The following is an 18,734-nucleotide window of genomic DNA, read 5'->3' as shown; positions in this document are numbered from 1 at the left end:
TAATTAGATAAATGCTATTTGCACCACCTATTTTAACATTTTACAGTAGTTCTTTATTCATGTATCTGTGTGTCCATCCAACAACACATCTTTTTTGAAGTATTTTAAGTAAGTTTCAGGCATCGGTACACTTCATCCCAAAACATTTCAGCATGTACATCATTAACTAGTTTTCAATATTTGCTAAGTATTTTTTTCCTTTTGAGGTCAAATTTATATATAATGTACAAATCTTATGTATACCATTCAATGCATTTTGCTAAACAGATGGTCCTGGGCAATGCGAATCTTATCAAGATGTAGAACATGACCATCACCCCACAGAACTTTCACTATTTATTTCAGCCCATCTATGTGATGTGCATATGTGCTTCTGAATGTTGCATAGATTTTGACTCTGAGCTTTATATATTTAAGGAGAGATTTAAATATATTCCTAGAATTCACACTAATCGGTCATGTCTGTAGACCTTACACATGATACATTTAAACAAGAACTTGTTTCTCAAAAAGAAAACTTTTAGCATCTGATAATTTATAGAACTTTTTTCCTGCCTGTTTTTCTTCCTCTGCCTTTTCTTTTTGAATAATAATTTTGCTTCTGTAATAACCATTCAGTGGAAGGAGCAGCCCTACCACATCCAGCAGTATAATCATGTCCACATAATTGAAGCTTTGGCAACCTCATGTTCTACAGAAGACACTGGTGGTGCTGGGATGTATTTTTCAGATGCTCATCATAACACGGTCACGTTGGGTTAGACTGGCTGGAGCTGAGTCTGGTTAGTAAAAGTAGGGTAACTGCAGATAAGAGAGAAAAAAGGTTTATACAATATATTTGTGGCTGTGCATATAGATGACTGGAGGGATAAATAGAAACAGCATCAGTAGATGAGCTGGGCCAGCAGGGAAAAGGCAAGGACAGATGCAGGAATTAATACGGGCTTGTTTTCATGTCACCTGGAATGCGGCCTTAATTTTCCTCAACTGCTTCCCTGCTCCCATCCCTTTTTTGGCCTTTAAGATACCATGTACCCACGTCACACAAAAAATAAACATTGTAGAATCGCAGTCTGTTTACATCTTACACAATACGGATGTAAAATATTCACACCTAAAATCTGGAGATCCGAGAGGTCGATTCATACTGTGTTCACACGGGGAACTATTGCTATTGCTGGAAATTAGAACCATGAAAGATGGTTTCTACTTAGTAAATTCTCTCTTAAGTGTCATTCCAGTTATCTTTCTCAAGACATTTGGCTTCCAGGATTTAGTCACCATGATTGAAAGGACTGAAATCAGATTTTGCAGAAGTTACAAATTAATGGAAACTAATATGCATCTTTTTTTTTCCCCAGGGAGTCCTCAGTGGAACCAAGTTTGGGAAGAACAGAATTGTTGGACAATGTACAAATCCTGCGAACCATCGAGTAAAGGAATTCACAGCTGAATTGAGGTATCTCACCACATTTTAGCTGTGATAATTTTTTCACAATGATCTTTCTTGTCTATAATTTTAAAGGCCAGAAATAGAAGAATGGGGAGAGAGATGACAACATGAAAAATCTATAAAGTCATCTAAAGTCTTTCTTTCTGTATGTCCCTGAAGGTTCCTTTTGCCGCAGCTCTCTGTTTTCCCCTCTCCAGATAACTTCCTAGCTTCCTGCTGAGCTATTCCTTGGACTCCCTGTATGTGCGCTCAGCTCAGACACAGATTAGCAGAGAAATTATTACAAGCTTGGAGGCAGCAATAATCCCTTTCAAGGAAGGGGTTCTATAATCAAATCATTCTCCCCAGCCCCTACTTATCTCAGACTCCATCATTGAGAACTAACTATATCCACTGCGTTTATTGAAATACAGAAATGTTTTCATTTGTAATTAGAAATAGATAGTTCTCTTTAGATAACTGAAGAGCTGTCATTTCTGAGATGAGATTCTTTTTATGTCTCCCTAAGGTAGAATTAAGACTTATGAATAGACATAACTCTGGGCCTTTCTAGGGAAAGCATTTCTAATAAGCAGAGACGTCAGATGGTAGGGTGGAAGATCTAATGAATATGAGAGGTTTCTATGAGTCGAATCACCTGAAGGGTCAAGGAAGAGGTTAGGTGACCATCTGTTTGAGCTTCCTGCATACGGTGACCCTTCATCAACATTTTTACTTGGAGATTTTTAAACGCAAGGACTTTAAATCAGACTTTCATTGATACAGCCAGTTATCTACATATCCATCACATCAGACTGATTGTCATAGTCAAGGGTTTGCAACTGAGAGGTGCATTTCTTCCTCTCAATAAGCTTGCTCTGGGTTTATGAGATCCAACAAAGATGGAGTTGCATCAAACTGTTTGTCTCATACTATTCATCAATTGACCAGTTGACCATCCATCAAACGCGTAGTCTAGGCACTGTTCTGAACATGGGAGGCAAGGGCCTCAAAATGCTCCCAATATCAGAGCAGGGTATACTTTTGGGAATTAGAGAGACCAGCATATTGCCAATAAGAAACGTGTGTATGTGATTGCTGAATCCTACAGGTAGTCTTAAAGAAGTTCCCGCTCGATCCAAATGTGTACCCTGTGCTTCATGCAGCTTCACAGTTCCTCTTTGGCAAGGTATTATAAAGCGTTTACAGGAGGACATTGCTATTCTTGTCGACATTATCTTAGGACAGTTACAGCTATACATTATCATACGCCTCCTTTTCCACTAAGAAATGACCTCAGAAATGGCGCAGCCCAAGCTCTATGCTAAGAAAATTAAATTTCTTTAAAATTTGACGTCCAGAAAAGTTTAATATATGTGTGCTCGGTCTGTAATTCATGCTGCTTTGAAGTTGAATTTGTGGTTATTCTGCTGAGTCTATATTAAAATAATTCCCTGGTTGTATTTATTATGCTCATGAGATTCAGTGATTTATTATTAAACTTCTTAGAGTTAATTATGTTTATTGCACCAGTCCTCTCTGTAGGAGACTTGGGAACTGTCTTTTTTGTCCTTAATTAGGAAATCATAAAATGCAATTCTGAGGACATGGGCACTGTTTTCCTTTGCTCAATAAGACTGACCCATTATTGAACAAAAAATTCTCTTGACACCAGATAAAAGGTTTTAACTTTACTATTAAACTGTAAAAGGATATTCTATTAAATAGCAGATCAGCTGTTCTCCTTAACTCCTGGTTCCTCATTTTACATGTTTAAGGGCAGAAAGTATTTTTTTTCCCCTCTGCTAAAAACAAACTTCTCTTTTAAAATAACAAAGTTGTCTTATAGGGTTATAAATGTCCTTTTAGTGTGCTAGGGCTTCTATAAGAAAATACTGCAAGTTGAGTGGCTTAAACAACAGAAATTTATTGTCTTCCAGTTCTGGAGGCTGCAAGTCTGAGATGGGGGGACTGCAGGGTTGGTCTTCTCGAGGTATATGAGGGGGCGTCTCTTACAACCCTCTCTCCTTAGCCTGCAGATGGCCGTCTTCTCCCCATTCATGTCTGACTCCTCTGTGTCCAATTTCCCCCTTTTTGTAGGGACGCCATTCTTATTGGATTCAGACCCACTCTAATAAACTTCACTTGAACTGTAACCCTCTAAAGACCCTATCGCCAAGTAAAGTCACATTCTGAAGCACTGGGGGTCAGGACCCCAACATTATCTCTTTTGAGACGAATGCAATGCAATCCACAATGAATGTCAACATGGAAGATGCCCTACAATGTGAGTTTCTGGCCTGACAACATTTTTGATTTATTAAAAAGAGCTGGAATTATCTTTGCAATCAATTTGCCTTTTTTATTTTTTCCCTACATTTTAAGCAGAGAAGATAAACATGGTCTCAAAATATATAAAGTAAAAATGATCAAAATCACAGAGAAATAGACCATAATCCTAATGGGAGATTTTAATACAGATCTCTTTCAGTAACTTACAGAACAAGCAAATGAAAACTTAAAGACATAATACCAGGAAAGAATAATTAAGAAACTTGACTCAGTGGACAAATACAGAACACTCTACCCAAGTACTTTAGAATATTCTTCTTTTTCAAGCACACATGAAATAGCTATAGAAATTGAGTATAAACTGGCCCATGAAACAAATATCATCAAAGTTCAAATGAATAAAATCATACAGACTAGGTAGAATGTATTATTGACCGTAACACAGGTAAGCCAGAAATGAATAATGAATGATAACCAGAAACTTCTCATATATTTGGAAATTTAGCACACATTCTAAAAACCTATGGTCAAAGAAGAAATCATAACAGAATTAAAAAAATATTTTGAATTGGACAATATGAAAATATTACAAATCAAATTTTATACAATTTAGCTAAAGAAATCCTTAGAAGGAGATGTAGAGCCTTAAAGACATGGTAGAAACGAAGACTGAAAATTCATGAGCAACCATCCTATCCATCTAGAGAAGTTATAAAAGGACTAAGAAATAAGTACAAGAAAGTGAATTTAAATATAAAACAGAAACAGACTCATAGATACAGAATACAAACTCGTGGTTGCCTTCGAAGGGCAGACTGGGAGTTTGAAATTTGTAGATACTGACAGGTATACATAGAATAGATAAACAAGTTTATACTGTCTAGCACAGGGCAATATACACAAGATCTTGCAGTAGCTCATGGTGAAAAAGAATGTGAAAATGAATATATGTATATTCATGTATGAGTGAGAAATTGTGCTGTACACCAGAAATTGACACAACATTGTAAACTGACTATAACTCAAAAAAAAAAAAGGAATAAGTACAAGAAAAGTAGAAGAAATGAAATAGTAAAGATAAGAGTAGAAATTAATGAGATAGAAAATACATATACGGTTGAGGGTCAATAAAACAAAAAAGTTAAGGGCTAATAAAATTAACAAGCCTCTGGTGAGAGGCTTAAGAAAGAAAAAAGACAAAACAAATATCCAAGATAAGGAATGAAAAAAGAGCCCACAGTACAGATCCTGCACTCATTAAACATAGGGTCAGGGAAGAACCTTAGAGACTCCTTCAGATAGAAATTCCTAATGTCTTGTTCTCCCCACTCCCCAGCTTTGCGACTGCCAAAATTGCCGCTTAAAATAAGTGGGTTGATAGCTAGACCTTGGAAACATCCATCCTATAGGTTTCTTGGGAGCAATAATATGGGAGCCATCTCCTAATTAGTAACGCAAATGAGGGCCACAGGAAGTTCCTACAATTACATTTTGGGGATAATTCTCCAGTCTCCTTTAAATCAGTTCTTTTTTTCTCACGAAAATGTAATTGATTCTCCCAAGACAATAGACCAATTTTGAATTTCTCTCTAGCAGTGGTGGAGTCAGTGCAAGGTGCAAACAAAAATGCCATTATGAAGCCAAATGTTACAGAAATCTAAATTAATTTGTCCCTGAATAATCAAAGTTCTTTTTATTATATGGGCATAACTTGAAATAAGGGAGCCATTAGCAAAAGGCTGGTAACTTTATATAGAAGTGATAATGGACTTAAACATACATAACTCAGCAATATGCAACCTTTGTATTGTTAAATTACCTTATAAACTTTGAGGGAATTTCCAGTTTTATCCTTGCGTCAATCAAGAGAATAGCCAATGACTTATCACTGCAGAATATTTGGGTTCAAAAAGACACCACTTTTGGTTCTACTCAACTAAACTGACATTTCCATAAAATTAGAAACACATATTATGAGAATGAGAAACATTAGTTTTCTGTTGAGAAGTATTTCTTTTGGAAGCTCTGATTCAAATTTGCTTTAGTACATCCATAAACTGAGACAGCTGGAGAGTTGGAGCAGGTCTGACTTGCCAGGTGCTTCACAGTATGTGGATTGGATCCATCAGAGAAGTGAAAAACTTCAGGTTTGTTTTGCTTTTTGGAAAAAGCAAAAGCTACAGAAAAGTTTAAAGAATAATAGAGCAACACTCACATATCACATACCCAGACTAACCAAAAGTAACATTTACTAATATTTTCTTCAGATCTCTCCTATTTTTTTAATTTTTAATTTTTTTAGGGGGGAGGAATTAGGTTTTTAAATTTATTTTTATTTTTAACGGAGGTACTGGGGATTGAACCTAGGACCTCATGCATGCTATGCACACACTCTACCATTGAGCTATGCCATCCCCTCTCTGGGTCGCTTGATCTCTGTTTTTGAGGGGAAAGGGGCAGAGAAATAAACTTTACAAATTAAATTTAAACTCCATATAATCTCTTTTCTGGTGCTTGTCTCCTCCGTCCCTCCCCAGAGGCAAGCACCATGAACTTGCTGTCTGGGAAGTGCTTTTGTTTTTAGGACAGATTTAAATAATCCATAAATAAGACAATGGTTAGTAGTGTAGCTTTGTCCTGCAACCGTCTTTTTTCCACTCAACATTTTCTAAACCTATCCATGTAGATACTTATAGCTTCTTTCACTCATTTTAACTGCTGTTGAGTATCCCATCATATGAATGAAACACAATTTATCTTTTTTCTTACTGATGGACATTCAGAATGTTTCCAAAGTTTTGCTATTACAAATCACACTGCAGTTAATATTCTTATACATCTCATCATGTGTGTTTGAATTTCTTAAGGACGGTGGGCTCCTCCTTTGCTCATCAGGCTGCCCTATCAAGCAAACATTTAACTGCCTATCCCCAATATTCCTATATTTATTTATAAATCATATAAATGTACCATTATACCAATATACAATAGCCACTATAAAATGTAAATGCTTTCTTAAAAGATAAAATAAATAAATACAAAGTTCTATTATTTTCTTTCCTACATCCCATTTGAATTGCTGGGATGGAGGACATAAACATTCCATCTTTACTTATATTGTTATCATATTATATTATTACCATCATGTCACAATACAATATGACATTATTATTACTATTACTCACCAAAGGACTGTACAATTTGCATCCTTTTTAGCAGAGTAAGAAAATTTCCATTTCCCTGCTACCTCACTAACACTTGATATAAACAGATGCTTTACACATTCTATTTTGAAAAAAGTTTCAAACCAGCTGAAAAGTTGCGAGATTGTCACATGACCTCCTGTACAAGCTTCAGTTAGATTCGCCAATTATTCATGCTTTGCTACAGTTACTCTCTTTCTCTGTCTCTCTCTGTCTTCTTTCCTCCCTCCGCTCCTTCCTTTCATCTGCATTTATATCATTTATATTTTATTTCCATAGTTTTTTCCTGAACCATTTGAAAATAAGTTGCAGAAAGTATGACCTGTCAGTCCTAAGTACGCCCACATGTAGCTCCCAAGAACAAAGGCACCCTCTTATGTAACCTTGGAACAATGATCAGATTCAGGAAACAATGCTGAGAAAGAGCTGTAACATGTCACCAATTTTCCCAGTTGAGTTCTTTTAAGTAATTTTTTCTGACCCAGCACACACGTTACCTTCACTCTTCTTTAACTGGAAACAGTTCCTTAGCTGTTCTTCCTTTTTTATGACTTTGACATATTTGAGGCCAGTTATTTTGTCTCCTGTTCCTAAATCTGGAGTTGCCTGGTGGTTTACACGTGACTAGATTGGGTTATGCATTTTTGGCAGGAATACAGTATAAGTGATGTGTTCTCAGTGAATCACAACAGGAGGTTGTCAGATTTTTTTTAAGTTTCGCCACTCTGATGCACAAGGAATGAAATTGCATTTCATTTTGCAGAAGGTTAAGTAAGCATCTTCTCCTCAGCAATTCGTGTTTCTTCTTTTAGAATTGTTTTTTTAAAATCATCTTTGACTACTTTTCTTTTTCTTATATTATTTGCATTTAATTTACTTACAAGAATTTTGTCATACCAGATTAATCAAAATTTTTTTTCCTTCCTGACAAACTGCAACAGAAACAACATGAAGCTATTGACCTTCAGTAAACCTAGGTGCAATAAAAGACGTGTCCGTGTTGATCATACCAACAAGCTTAAGCTACCTTCAGTATCAGATATTAATTTGATATTGAATATTTCCTAGATTACATGAGCCTGAAGTTTGTTGTTCAGCGTCTTTTACACTTAGAAGTATTTAATTCGGTAGGTGCTTACTTTTAAGTCAATTAAATAGAGCTCTTTTACGTGTTGATTTTTACGTAAAGACAGAACCAGAGAACTCCCAGTTTTTCTATGAGTTTAAAAAAAAACCTTTTCCTTGAGAGCCCAGGTAGGTCATTTATATCTCAAAGGCCCCGAAAGAGAAAGACAAATTCTTCCTCTAAGGGTTTATGCAAAACCCAATCATCTTGGTTATTTTCAGGGACTTTTTCCCCCTAGTTCCCAAATACCCACTCCAGTTTAGAGAAATAACAGTAATAGATAATAATATATATATTATTTACTCCCATTCAGATGCGTTCACTTTCAGTGAAACTAGGAAGAGAGAACAGGATTTGGACTCAGGTACCAAGACCCGCCACCAAGATAAAAGCCAAATTGCACGAGGCCCACTTCAATATAACAGCAAAACCATTAAGGTTATTGTTCTCCAGAGCTCAGGGATACTGAGGTCACAGTGTTACAATTAAAAAAATATTTTCTTTTATTTATGGGAGCACAGCTGAAGATTGTACAAAATATACACTAAGAGGATCATATGTAAGATGGAACAGAGCCCTGATCATCCCTAGTTAATTATTCATGGCCAATGTTATCAAAGATCAAGCAAACAGCAATTCAGAACGGTCTCTTAGGGTCACAGTTCCCTCCCAAAAGGGGAACTGCTACCCAATGCCCTGTCAGTCCAAAAAGGGAGAACCCCAGCCAGTGTCCCATCAGAGATGAAGCTGAATGAAAGACCAAGGCTAGAAAGGGAAAATCTCAAACAACGCTTCACCACAGACGAGGCCAATGCAACAGAGAAGGAGACCCTGGTGTCGTCACACGAGAGCCCAATTATTGAAAGACGTCTCAAGTGACCAACGCAGGTTCTAACACACACATGCAAACAACAAACAAAAGATCAGACAAGGTGTAGCCCCCAAATCCCACTTCCACTCCCAGATGGAGGCCTCCAGACAGATGGGCCCAGCTCTCAAAAGAGAATGGACCAAGAGTGGCTCGCAGTGAGCCCAGAATGGCTCACTCCCTGCAAGGGAAGCGGGCCCAGATGGAGCAGGTGGAATTTTCCCATCCCGTGCAAGCCGGAGTGGCTCACCCCAAAACGATACACACAAAAACGCAAACAACAAACAGGCCACGGTCGCACGATCAGAGGAGGTGTAGTCTAAGAATTCCACTTCAACCCCCAAAAGGAGGCCTCCAAACAGACAGGCCCAGCTCCTGAAAAAGAACAGACCCAGAGGGGCTCACTTCTCAGTGGGAATGAGCCCAGATGGAGTGGAAAGAATTCCCAGTCTGCTGGAGCTAGAGCAGCTCATCTTAAGGCGACTCTGAATGCAGACGGTAGCTCCAGGCATTTCTAGGCTCCAAAGAGTCTCATGCTGTAGGGTGCTGGTGCCTGCTGGGGACAATCCCTCTGGGGTTCCCCGGAGTGAAGTAAGCTCTGGAAGCTGCTGGGACCGCAGGAAGGGGCTGCCCCGGGCCAGGGTCAACTTGCCCCAGGTACAGACTCCTGCGGTGGCTTGCCAAAATTGTTCCTGAAGGCAAGTTCATGTGCCCGCTGCACCATGAGGCCAAGCAAACGGGAAACATCGAAGTTTGGAGCAGAGAAAGGTTTACTGCAGGGCTAAGGAAGGAGGATGGGGTGGCCCATGCGCCCAAAAACCCCAACTCCCCAAAGGGTTTCAGCAAAGCGTATTTAAAGGCCAGGTAAGGAAGGAGGGTTGCAGTGCATGGGATGAGCTCGTGCACAATTCTCTGATTGGTTGATGTAGAGGTAACACAGGGTCAACACTACCAACCCCTGGGCGCCAGAAGGTCTGGGGCCACGCTTTCTCAGTCATCAGGTAGTTAATTTCTTCCCTTTGGTGATGGTTTTAAGCATCTGAAAAACTCAGGAAATACACACAAGATACTATTATCTGGGTGCTTCAGAAAGGAGCTACAGCAGAGGATATGGGGGATGGGTCTGACCCTGGAAGGCCCCACAGGGTCTTGCTAAGTTACAACAATTAGCTCAAGAAAAAAGAACACAAAGAAAAAGAATGGTAATTTCAGTCTTCAAGTATTTCATTGATTATCCAGAAAAAAATATGCTAGCCTTTACTCTCTTCATAGACACAAGGTTATGACTGATTTTTATGACTCCTCCACCAGTCTAATGCCTTTGCATTCAAAGTTCCTCTCCTGGTAGGATGACTCACACTTTTTATTACTCCATCATTATCATTCCTATTTTGCCAATTCCGATGCAGAAACTGAAGGCAAGGTCATATCACTGGTAAATGATAGGGATGGGACCAGGAACCCAACCACTGGCTTTAGTGTGAGACCCAGAAAACGGCTGACTCTGTTGTTTGGATATGCAGGTGTAACTAAGGGAATTAACACAAAAAACCTCTAGGCGTGCAGTCAGAGCTGTAAGGTTACCTTCATCAAACAAAGCATGACGACCTTTATACCACTTCTCATTGGCCCCCATATGTCAAGCATGAGAACACTATTTAGCAGTCCCTCCCTGAATCCATATCAGCTACTATCCAAGGGAAATTCAGATTTGGCAGGCTTTGGTGGCAACTTCAGAAATATACTGAAGCTATCCTCAAAAGGAGGGCACGATGCCTTATCGAGGAATACCTTACCTGACTTTGGCAAGATTAGAAGTGGCTGTTTGCCCCTGAGCATCAAGGGACCTCTGCGAAGTCATGGATTCCTCCCAGCTGATGTCCAGAGCTAAGAACTACTGACTAAACTGTACGAAATCAAGTATGTGTCAATACATTTTTAAGAATGGCTGTTTGTAGTGCAAATTTCAAATAACCTTGGTAGAGAATCATTGTGAGTCATGTTGTTTTTCAAGTCTGGTTTTAATGACTGCGAAACAGACAAGCTGGCTGGCACTTGGGCAAAGGGCACTCTATTTTACTTACTTTATATCAGAGCTCATGATCCTGGTAAATTTAAATGAAACTAAAAGTTTGCCTGAACCATGGTCAGGCCCATAGGGAGAAATTTTGAATATCTCTCTGTAAATGGGCGGATTCCTCTGTAAATACAGCATGTGATGGAAGCTCCCAGGTGGAAATAGGAAGAAGAGTGGCCAGAGAGGAGGCACATGAATTTTGCCTCAGGGAAGCTTCAGTTACTAAACTCCAGGGTAAAGAGGGGCGTGCCTCCTTTTCAGATGCTAAGGCTTTTCTGGGCTTCTAGGATAACTGGTTCCTAAATGTAGGAGACAAACGCCCTTCTCTTTAAGATAAAGGCCTTCTCTAATCCAAAGCTAAGACTCAGAAAGACAGTCCCCAGAGTAGAATCATATCATTAGGAGAGTGAAACGCTGGGCCACCTGGCTGGGTGTGAGTTACCCCCACATATACTTTGTTGCTTTGGAAAGAGTCCCTCATAGAAAGCACTCCGGGGGATTTCTTTATTCATGTAAAAACTGAACAGCGCCTTTCTCTGAAAAGGGCCAGCCCCTGATGCCTTTTCAGTATTTGCACATGGCTTTGAGGGCAGGGTGGGCCAGTTTTTTTCTCACTGTGTCCCTGGACCCCAACACACTGCCCAGCATGTAATTCTATACTTTCCGACTGAGACGCCCCAACCAAAACACTCAACCGTTGATCAGCTCTCGCTACTTTCTCTTACCCTTTTCCAATGGAGTTTGACCTCTGAGATGCAGAGGAAAGACTGACCTAAAACCGCAAATCTGCTTCCCCCAACCCCATTACTTTCTATATGGGGGATCAAATATATAAATCAGTCGGACCACCCGCTTTTTTGTTTGTTTTTGTTTTTGTTTCGAGAGCAGATGAGAATTTTATACTAGTAAGAGTTACAAATGCAGATGTAAGTTGTAAAAGACCCCACGTCACTGGGGATGGGTTAGAGAGCCGAGGCCAATGTCTCCGCGGTCAGCAGCAGCCGCGCACACGCCGGAGTGCCCCAGGAATGCCAGGAGCCATGGGAAGTGGTTCGTGCACATGGTCTCCCTTCAGTCTCGGGGCAGGCCTGAGAGGTAAAGTGTCTTACGTCACCTTACACACGGGGAAGCAGTCCCAGTGAGGTCAGCAGTGGGAGCGGAGGCTGGGAGGGGAGGCTGGCCAGAGGGGCTAGGCGGCCACACCATGTGACAGAGTGGGCTCGTCCGTGGAGGAGGGCTCCAGGCAACGAGGTCGGCCGGTCTTCGCCGTCCCTGCGAGTGAGCTGAGGGAGCCCTCACTCGTCAGAGGAGGAGGGGATGGGCTCCTTCTTGCAGCTGCGGTGCCTGGCGCGGTGTCGCTGGAGGTGGTTGGACCGGGTGAAGGCCTGGCCGCAGTCCTCACACTGGTAGGGCCTCTCGCCGTTGTGCACGCGGATGTGCTGGGCCAGCTCCGAGGCGACGCGGAAGGCCCTGCCGCACTCGGCGCAGACGAAGGCCTTCTCCCCGGAGTGGATCTGCTGGTGCCGCTTCAGGGTGGAGGAGCGGGCGAAGGCCTGGCCGCACTGCGGGCAGGGAAAGGGCCGCTCGCCGGTGTGGATGCGCTGGTGGCGCGCCAGGCGCGAGGGCTGCGCGAAGGCCACGCCGCAGTCGGCGCACTTGAAGGGCCTCTGGCCGGTGTGCAGCGTCTGGTGCTCGATCAGGTTGGAGGATTTGGTGAAGCACTTGCCGCAGGTGGAGCAGGGGAAGGGCCGCTCGCCCGAGTGCACGCGCTGGTGCTCCATCATCCGGCTGGCCACGGCGAACTCCCGGTCGCAGGTGGGGCAGCGGAAGGGCTTCTCGCCCAGGTGCGTGCGCTGGTGGCGCAGCAGCGACAGCGGCTTGTTGAAGGTCAGGCCGCACTCGGCGCACGGGAAGGGCTTGTCGTTGCTGTGCATGTTGCGCTGGTGCTTGCGCAGGTCGGAGGAGCGCACGAACGCCTTCCCGCAGTCCGGACACGGGTAGGGCTTCTCGCCCGTGTGCGTGCGGATGTGCTTGCGGTGGTCCGAGGACCAGGTGTAGGCCTTGTCGCAGAAGGGACACTGGTAGGGCCGTTCGCCCGTGTGCAGGCGCTGGTGCTGCTGGAGCGTGCCCCGGTGGGAGTAGGCCTTCCCGCACAGCTCGCACGCGTAAGGCTTGGCACCCGGCGTCTGCGTGGGGCTCATCGGGTGGCTGGGCTTCTGGAAGGCCCGCCCGCCCCGCAGGCTCTTGTAAGGATGAACCTCCCCTCGACTGCCCTCCCCTGCGCCACCCGGTTCCGGGCCCTTCAGGCCCTTTTGCACTTTGGCCAGCACGGCCTCTGCCAGGCTGGCCGGGGTGGCTGACCCCTGGGCTGGTGTGTGTGGCTCCTGCGTGGAGAGGTCCCAACTGCCCCCTACCTTTGGGACACACTCCAGAGGGGAGCTGTCTGGGGGCTTGTCTACACCCTTCTGTGCACAGAAATACTTACCAGAACCAGGGAAATTGGATGGGACACCCAAGGCAGCGTTCAGGTTTGCCCTGGAGTCGCCATCATTGCCGGCAGGTAATGAGCCCCTAAGAGACTGTGTCCGACTGAACCACGTGTGTGAGAGGCCCCTGGGGAGGGCACTCAGAACCATGCTTGCTCCAGTGGAGCCTTGGGTCGGTGTGATCTTTGTCTCGTCTCTTTCCCACCTGGTCTTCCCAGGCACTATCATGGGGTTCTTTCCCATGCCCTGGGCACTGCAGGAGTCAGAGAATTTCTCTTCTTTCTTGCGAGGTTGATGCTGCCATGGCAAGGCAGGGTTGTCCTCAGTCACTTGGGAGCTGCCCCTTGGACAGGCTTGGTGATCAGGGTCACCAGTGCCCTTTTTGTCTCCTGCCCCTCCACCAGCCTCGTCCTTACTGTCTAAGTTCACGCACAGCATCTGGGGGGCATAAGCTTCCTGAGTCAACCTGCAGAGAGGAGATACCTGGCCCCACTGGTCCTGTGGGTCCATCTGTGCCGTTGTGTTCAGGCCCTTCTAGCCCTGCTCCTCCAAGATGGACTTCCGCTGGGCTCAGGATACCTACAAAAGGGAAAAGTACAAAGAATGGACTTAATCACCTTCCCGGCCACAGGACTGAGGTTCTTGCTACTGATCTGTGTGTCCATCCGGTAGCCATTGCCAGCCACACTGTTGCGCCTCACTGATGAAGGAGGAGCTGGGTTCTGCTGTAAACTCCACGGCTGCCTTTCATCCGTTGGAGGTCCCACTTGCTGGAAGCCCCAGGAGATGATGCTTTCAGGATGGCCATCTGTACCCTGCCCTGCCCTGGGGCCTCAAACCCCCAACTGCTAGCCAGGTGGGTTCTCTGTGAGCCTGGGGAAGGCTAGATAAGAGGGCAGGCCGCAAAGGTCTGCTCCCCGTCAAGTCTCTTAAATAGTCCCCCCAGCTGGGAAGCTGAAAACCAGGCTGGCTCTTGCTGTTCCTGCCAGGAGTGCAAGTCTGCCATGTCCTGATTGTGACAGCTGGGGAACTGCCTCCCAGGCTCTGGGCTGTGTGGGCCACCTCTTCCAAAGCCAAAGATAAGCTCCTGGGGGAACAGAGGGAGTCAGGAAGACATCAGGGTGTTCCCCAAAAGATACTGTCTGTCACTGCATAAGTGGGGCTTCTCAGGCCTGTGCAGTGAAGAACCCCTAGCTTCTGGGCAGGATAAACACATGCACCAGGGAGAAAGGGAGGCCCACCCCAAGCTTGGACTGTCTTTGAAATATTGCTTCGTCTTAAACATTCAAGAGAATGTATATTCTGTGTCATGTTGGTTTCAACATAAAAATTGTGTTTTCAGTTACCTTCAGTTTAAATGTTTAGCTTTTCCCCAAGTGTGCTATATTTATCCCATGGCCTCACATATTCCTGGCATGCCCCCATGTGTTCCCAGGGGTGCACGTACCCCGACTTGAGAAGCATGGACTTGGGGTTTTGACAGCAAGGCATGCGACAAGGGAGTCTTTGAGTTGCATTTTTTTGACTTTATTTTAAGCTTGAAGATGCAGAGAAAGCCTGCCGAGGCTGGTTAATAAGGATTGTGTGTGTGAGTTTTTGGGGAGTTGCTGGATGACAGGCAGGCTAGTGAGGGGCTCTGTGGAGGAGGGGGTTGGAGGGGTGGAGGTTGAGGGGGAGGAGCAGTTTCTGACCAGAGGGCTGAGTTTGCTTTGGTCTGGAAGGAACCCTCTGAGAATCCCGGAGGGCAGGAAGTGGTGCTAGCAGGTCCGTGTTCTGAGCGGGCGTGACGATCCAGGCAAGAAATACGACTTCATCTACTCCTCCCGGCCACCTTTCAGATCGACTCTCTTACTACTACAGTATTCTTTCCGTTTTACAACCAGAAAGGTAGGTTTAAAGAGGTTACTTACCTGCCTGAGGTCCCGCAGCTCATAGGCAGCAGCAGCCCTGGGGTTTCTAACTTCAAGGCCTCCCCCACGTAGCCCTCACACTGAGGCCTGTCCAGGCTGGGCCCTGCCCAAGAGCAGCCACAGCATCCTGGGGGGAGAGCTGCTGCTTTCTGAGGCATCAAAGCCCCTTGTGTTTTCTGGGCCAAGGAACCTTGGCTCAGGGGCCTCACGGTTGGGCTCCTCCCGGCTCCTGTTGACCCAAATTGCCCTCCACAGGAGAGAGAGGCCAGGCCACAGGCTGCGGAGACCGCTGCCTGGGATGGTCAGGGGTATGAGTCACTGAGTGTTTACTTTCTGAAAGCTGCTTCTCTCCTCCTCCGCCCCCCTCCCCCCTCCCTCGGAGGGATAAGAGACAGGCTCTCTGCACCTGATGTGGCTCCAATGGGTCCTCTTTAAGGTGGGAGGCTGCCATCATCCCTTAGTAAGATCTGTTCATTCATTCATTCGACAGATGTTTACCAAACATTCCAAATTATCTGCCTGTTTGTCAACAAAGATCTCTAAGCCTGGTTTCCTTCTCCATCTGCAGGATGGAGCTGCTGCCCCTGCTGGATGGGCTGGGGGCGCCCCTGCAGCCAGTGGGCATTCGGTGACTGGTGCGCTGTTTCTTGGGCTGCCTGCTCCTCTGCCCTGCAGCGTGGCTCCTGGGAGACGTCTGGGTGGACGAGCATCTCAGTTTGGTGGTCAAGGGTCACACAGTAAAGTCACGTCCTGTGTTATGAGCCCCCCTTCACCAAGCTGGCCTTCCCCCAGCTCCTGCCTGGTCATCAGCCCAGTGGCTGCATGTGGATGGGGTGGCGACAGGGAGGAGTCCTCACTTTCTCCTTGGATGCAGGAGCCGTAGAGAACGAGAGGACACAGTGCGGTAGTAACTGCGGTGCAGCCTCTCATGGCCCTTTGTGCCCTGAAGCCCGGGGATCACTCCTCCTTCTGACCCTTCTGCTCTGTCCCCATAACACATCAAAGTGTAGCTGGCATACCTCTTGGCCGGAAACCAGGTTTGACATATTTTCAGCATAGTGGTTCTTAGAGAGCGGCTGTGTGTGTGGTTAATAGAGGGACCCAGTACTGGTCAGCTTACCATGCCTTACTGAGGCCAGCATGCCTATCAGGGGCTGTGATCCACTGGTGGGATGGCAAAGGGATGCTGGATTGGACTGAAACAGACTTCTGAGGCTTTTTTCTCTCTCTGGGACAACATGCCATGTGTGTTCATGGGGAACTGTTCGCAGACGGCTTACCTTACCCTCCCCCATCCCCGCCTCCAGCACACACACCCCATTCTACACCACACGTCTCTCACCCCGCTTCCTCTGGGCCACAGGTGAGCCTCCTCCGGGCAGCATGCAGCCCTCTGCTAGCTCACAGCTGCCGGGAGATTGCCTTTCCAGATAGGAAATGCCTCCTGTGTCTGCAGCCACATCCCCAGTGAATACATCTTGCTCTCTTCCTTCTGTAGCTGCCAAAGGTGCTTCTCGACCACCAAGAAGACAGAGAGGAAGGCAGGGATTCAGGGCGGGATTTTCTGGCAAAGTCGACACAAATATTCCTGGTCAGGAAGGGGAATACTGATGCCGCCGTCTGCCCTCCAGATGTGACCCCCAGAAGCGGTCAGAGCACAGTCCTTTCCTGGAACTGCCTCCAGGCTTGCCGGCCAGGAGTGGTCCAGGTGCAGCCCCAGCTCACCTACCTCACACCTGGACGTGGATGCTCTGCAGAAGCCTGGCCTCAGGGCCTGACCCAGCTCCTGGTCCCTGCCCCTCTTTCCGTCCATAGAAGGTACTGGGTCCATCCCAGGGCGGCCACCTCCCACCTTCTCCTCTGCCCACCACCTTCAGGTTTTGCTCTTCACTTCTGGCTCAGACACAGTCACTTACTTGGGAAATGCAGACAGCCGTGTGGGCCCCTGGTCCTGGCTCCTCTGTCACACGTGGCTTCTCAGCCAGCGGAGCTAGAGTTGGGTATGAATCAGCGGAGACAGTGTCTCTGTCCCTCACGATTCTGTGTCCAGTCCAGCAGCTGCGGAGGGAGCTTCAGGAGGTGGGGCCAGTGTAATACACTCAACCTTCCTGCCTGCATCCCAGAGGGCAGCCTGGGAAGTCCAGTGGGGCTGCCCTGTCTCACTGCCTGAGCTGATCTGGCTGCTCCCTCTGCTCCCGCCTCCCCCTCTGGCCCTGGCCAGCCTCCCTGCCTCCCTTCCTCCCTCTCTCCCTTCCTCCCCACCTCAGAAAGTTTACTCAGTCCTCCTGCAGGTGGTCCTCTCCCTCCTATTCACTCTGATCCCTCCTTCTCACCCCTGGGAGCAGGGGTGTTCCCAGAATTACTTTGCGGTCGTCACTGGCTCAAAGATGCCCATGACCATTTAGCTGGGGGTGGGGTGCAGGGAGATAATTTTCTCTCCTTATTCATGCACAAACCAGGCCTGTCTCTCCATCTTTCAGCGTTGCTTCCCACGCAGGTTCATTTTGAAGAGAAAGGTTAGCCCAGGATATGGGACTCAGTATGTCCACAGTTTGAACCCACTCGAGTCTAATGTGCCTTTATTGGGGTGAATGCTCAGGACATTAAAATGGGGGATGGGAGTATGGTACCTTCAGTAAATTGTTATTTTTACCCTAGAGCTGGTGGGAGCTTGCTGACACCTTTGCCCTATCCCCGTCCTTCCTGAATGCCTGTCCTTGAATAGTCTGCCATCAGAAGGCCACCACCTTTCTGGCTCTGACTCTGGTCTCCTTGCCCCAAGCATTCCCACTGAGGGGCTGGCCAAGCAGACTTTTTCAAGACCAACGATGTTCCCAGAGCCGTGATGTCATAACGCAGGCTTTTCATTGTGTGCTGCGCTCGACACATGTGGCAATCAGTGACGAGGTGGGAGGTTCATGCTCTAGACAGGAGGACAGAATGTGGCAGTGACTCCAAATATCAGCACTTCTAGAGCTTTCTGCAGAATGGCACCAGGTGGGAGGCCTTTGCTTGACTGACAGCACCTGCTCCCTCACCCCACCCCCTCCCCCAGCCAAGGCTGCACAGTGTGATGACTGAGCGCACACAGGGTCTGGAGTCAGATTGCTCAGGTTCGTTAATCTCGTTTCTATCACTTGCTGCGTGACTGTGGGGAAGGAAGTTCCTTGACCTTTCTGTACCTCAGTTTCTTGATCTGTAAGTTATAGATAATAATACCTTCCAGAGTTGTTATGGGGTTTAAAGGAGATGATGTACTTTGCAGAGTGCCAGGGACAGGCAGGGACTCAATCGACACTAGCTAATAGTCATATAGTTTGGGAAGGGGGGGACTCACCTC

At 45.9% G+C, this 18,734-nt stretch overlaps 1 protein-coding gene across 1 annotated transcript; it reads right to left on the bottom strand.

The window, feature by feature from the left end:
- Positions 1-12,071: 12,071 nt before the first annotated feature.
- Positions 12,072-14,149, bottom strand: ZNF648 (zinc finger protein 648). The gene is made up of 2 exons (XM_072946908.1): positions 14,102-14,149; positions 12,072-13,994 (listed from the first exon to the last, which is right to left on the bottom strand). Exons 1-2 carry the CDS (start codon positions 14,147-14,149, stop codon positions 12,294-12,296), a joined length of 1,749 nt encoding a protein of 582 aa, XP_072803009.1. The 3' UTR covers positions 12,072-12,293.
- Between the last annotated feature and the right edge of the window lie 4,585 nt (positions 14,150-18,734).

Source organism: Vicugna pacos, chromosome 21 (genome assembly GCF_048564905.1).
Source record: "Vicugna pacos chromosome 21, VicPac4, whole genome shotgun sequence".
Classification (NCBI taxonomy): domain Eukaryota; kingdom Metazoa; phylum Chordata; class Mammalia; order Artiodactyla; family Camelidae; genus Vicugna; species Vicugna pacos.
This window is presented reverse-complemented; position numbering and strand designations above follow the sequence as displayed.

Bases quoted from the DNA above. Each gene is read 5' to 3' on its own strand.
- ZNF648 (XM_072946908.1), bottom strand. From the start codon at position 14,149: ATGGACACACAGATCAGTAGCAAGAACCTCAGTCCTGTGGCCGGGAAG. The intron at 13,995-14,101 runs GTGATTAAGTCC...ACAACGGCACAG, and splicing joins TCAGTCCTGTGGCCGGGAAG to ATGGACCCACAGGACCAGTG.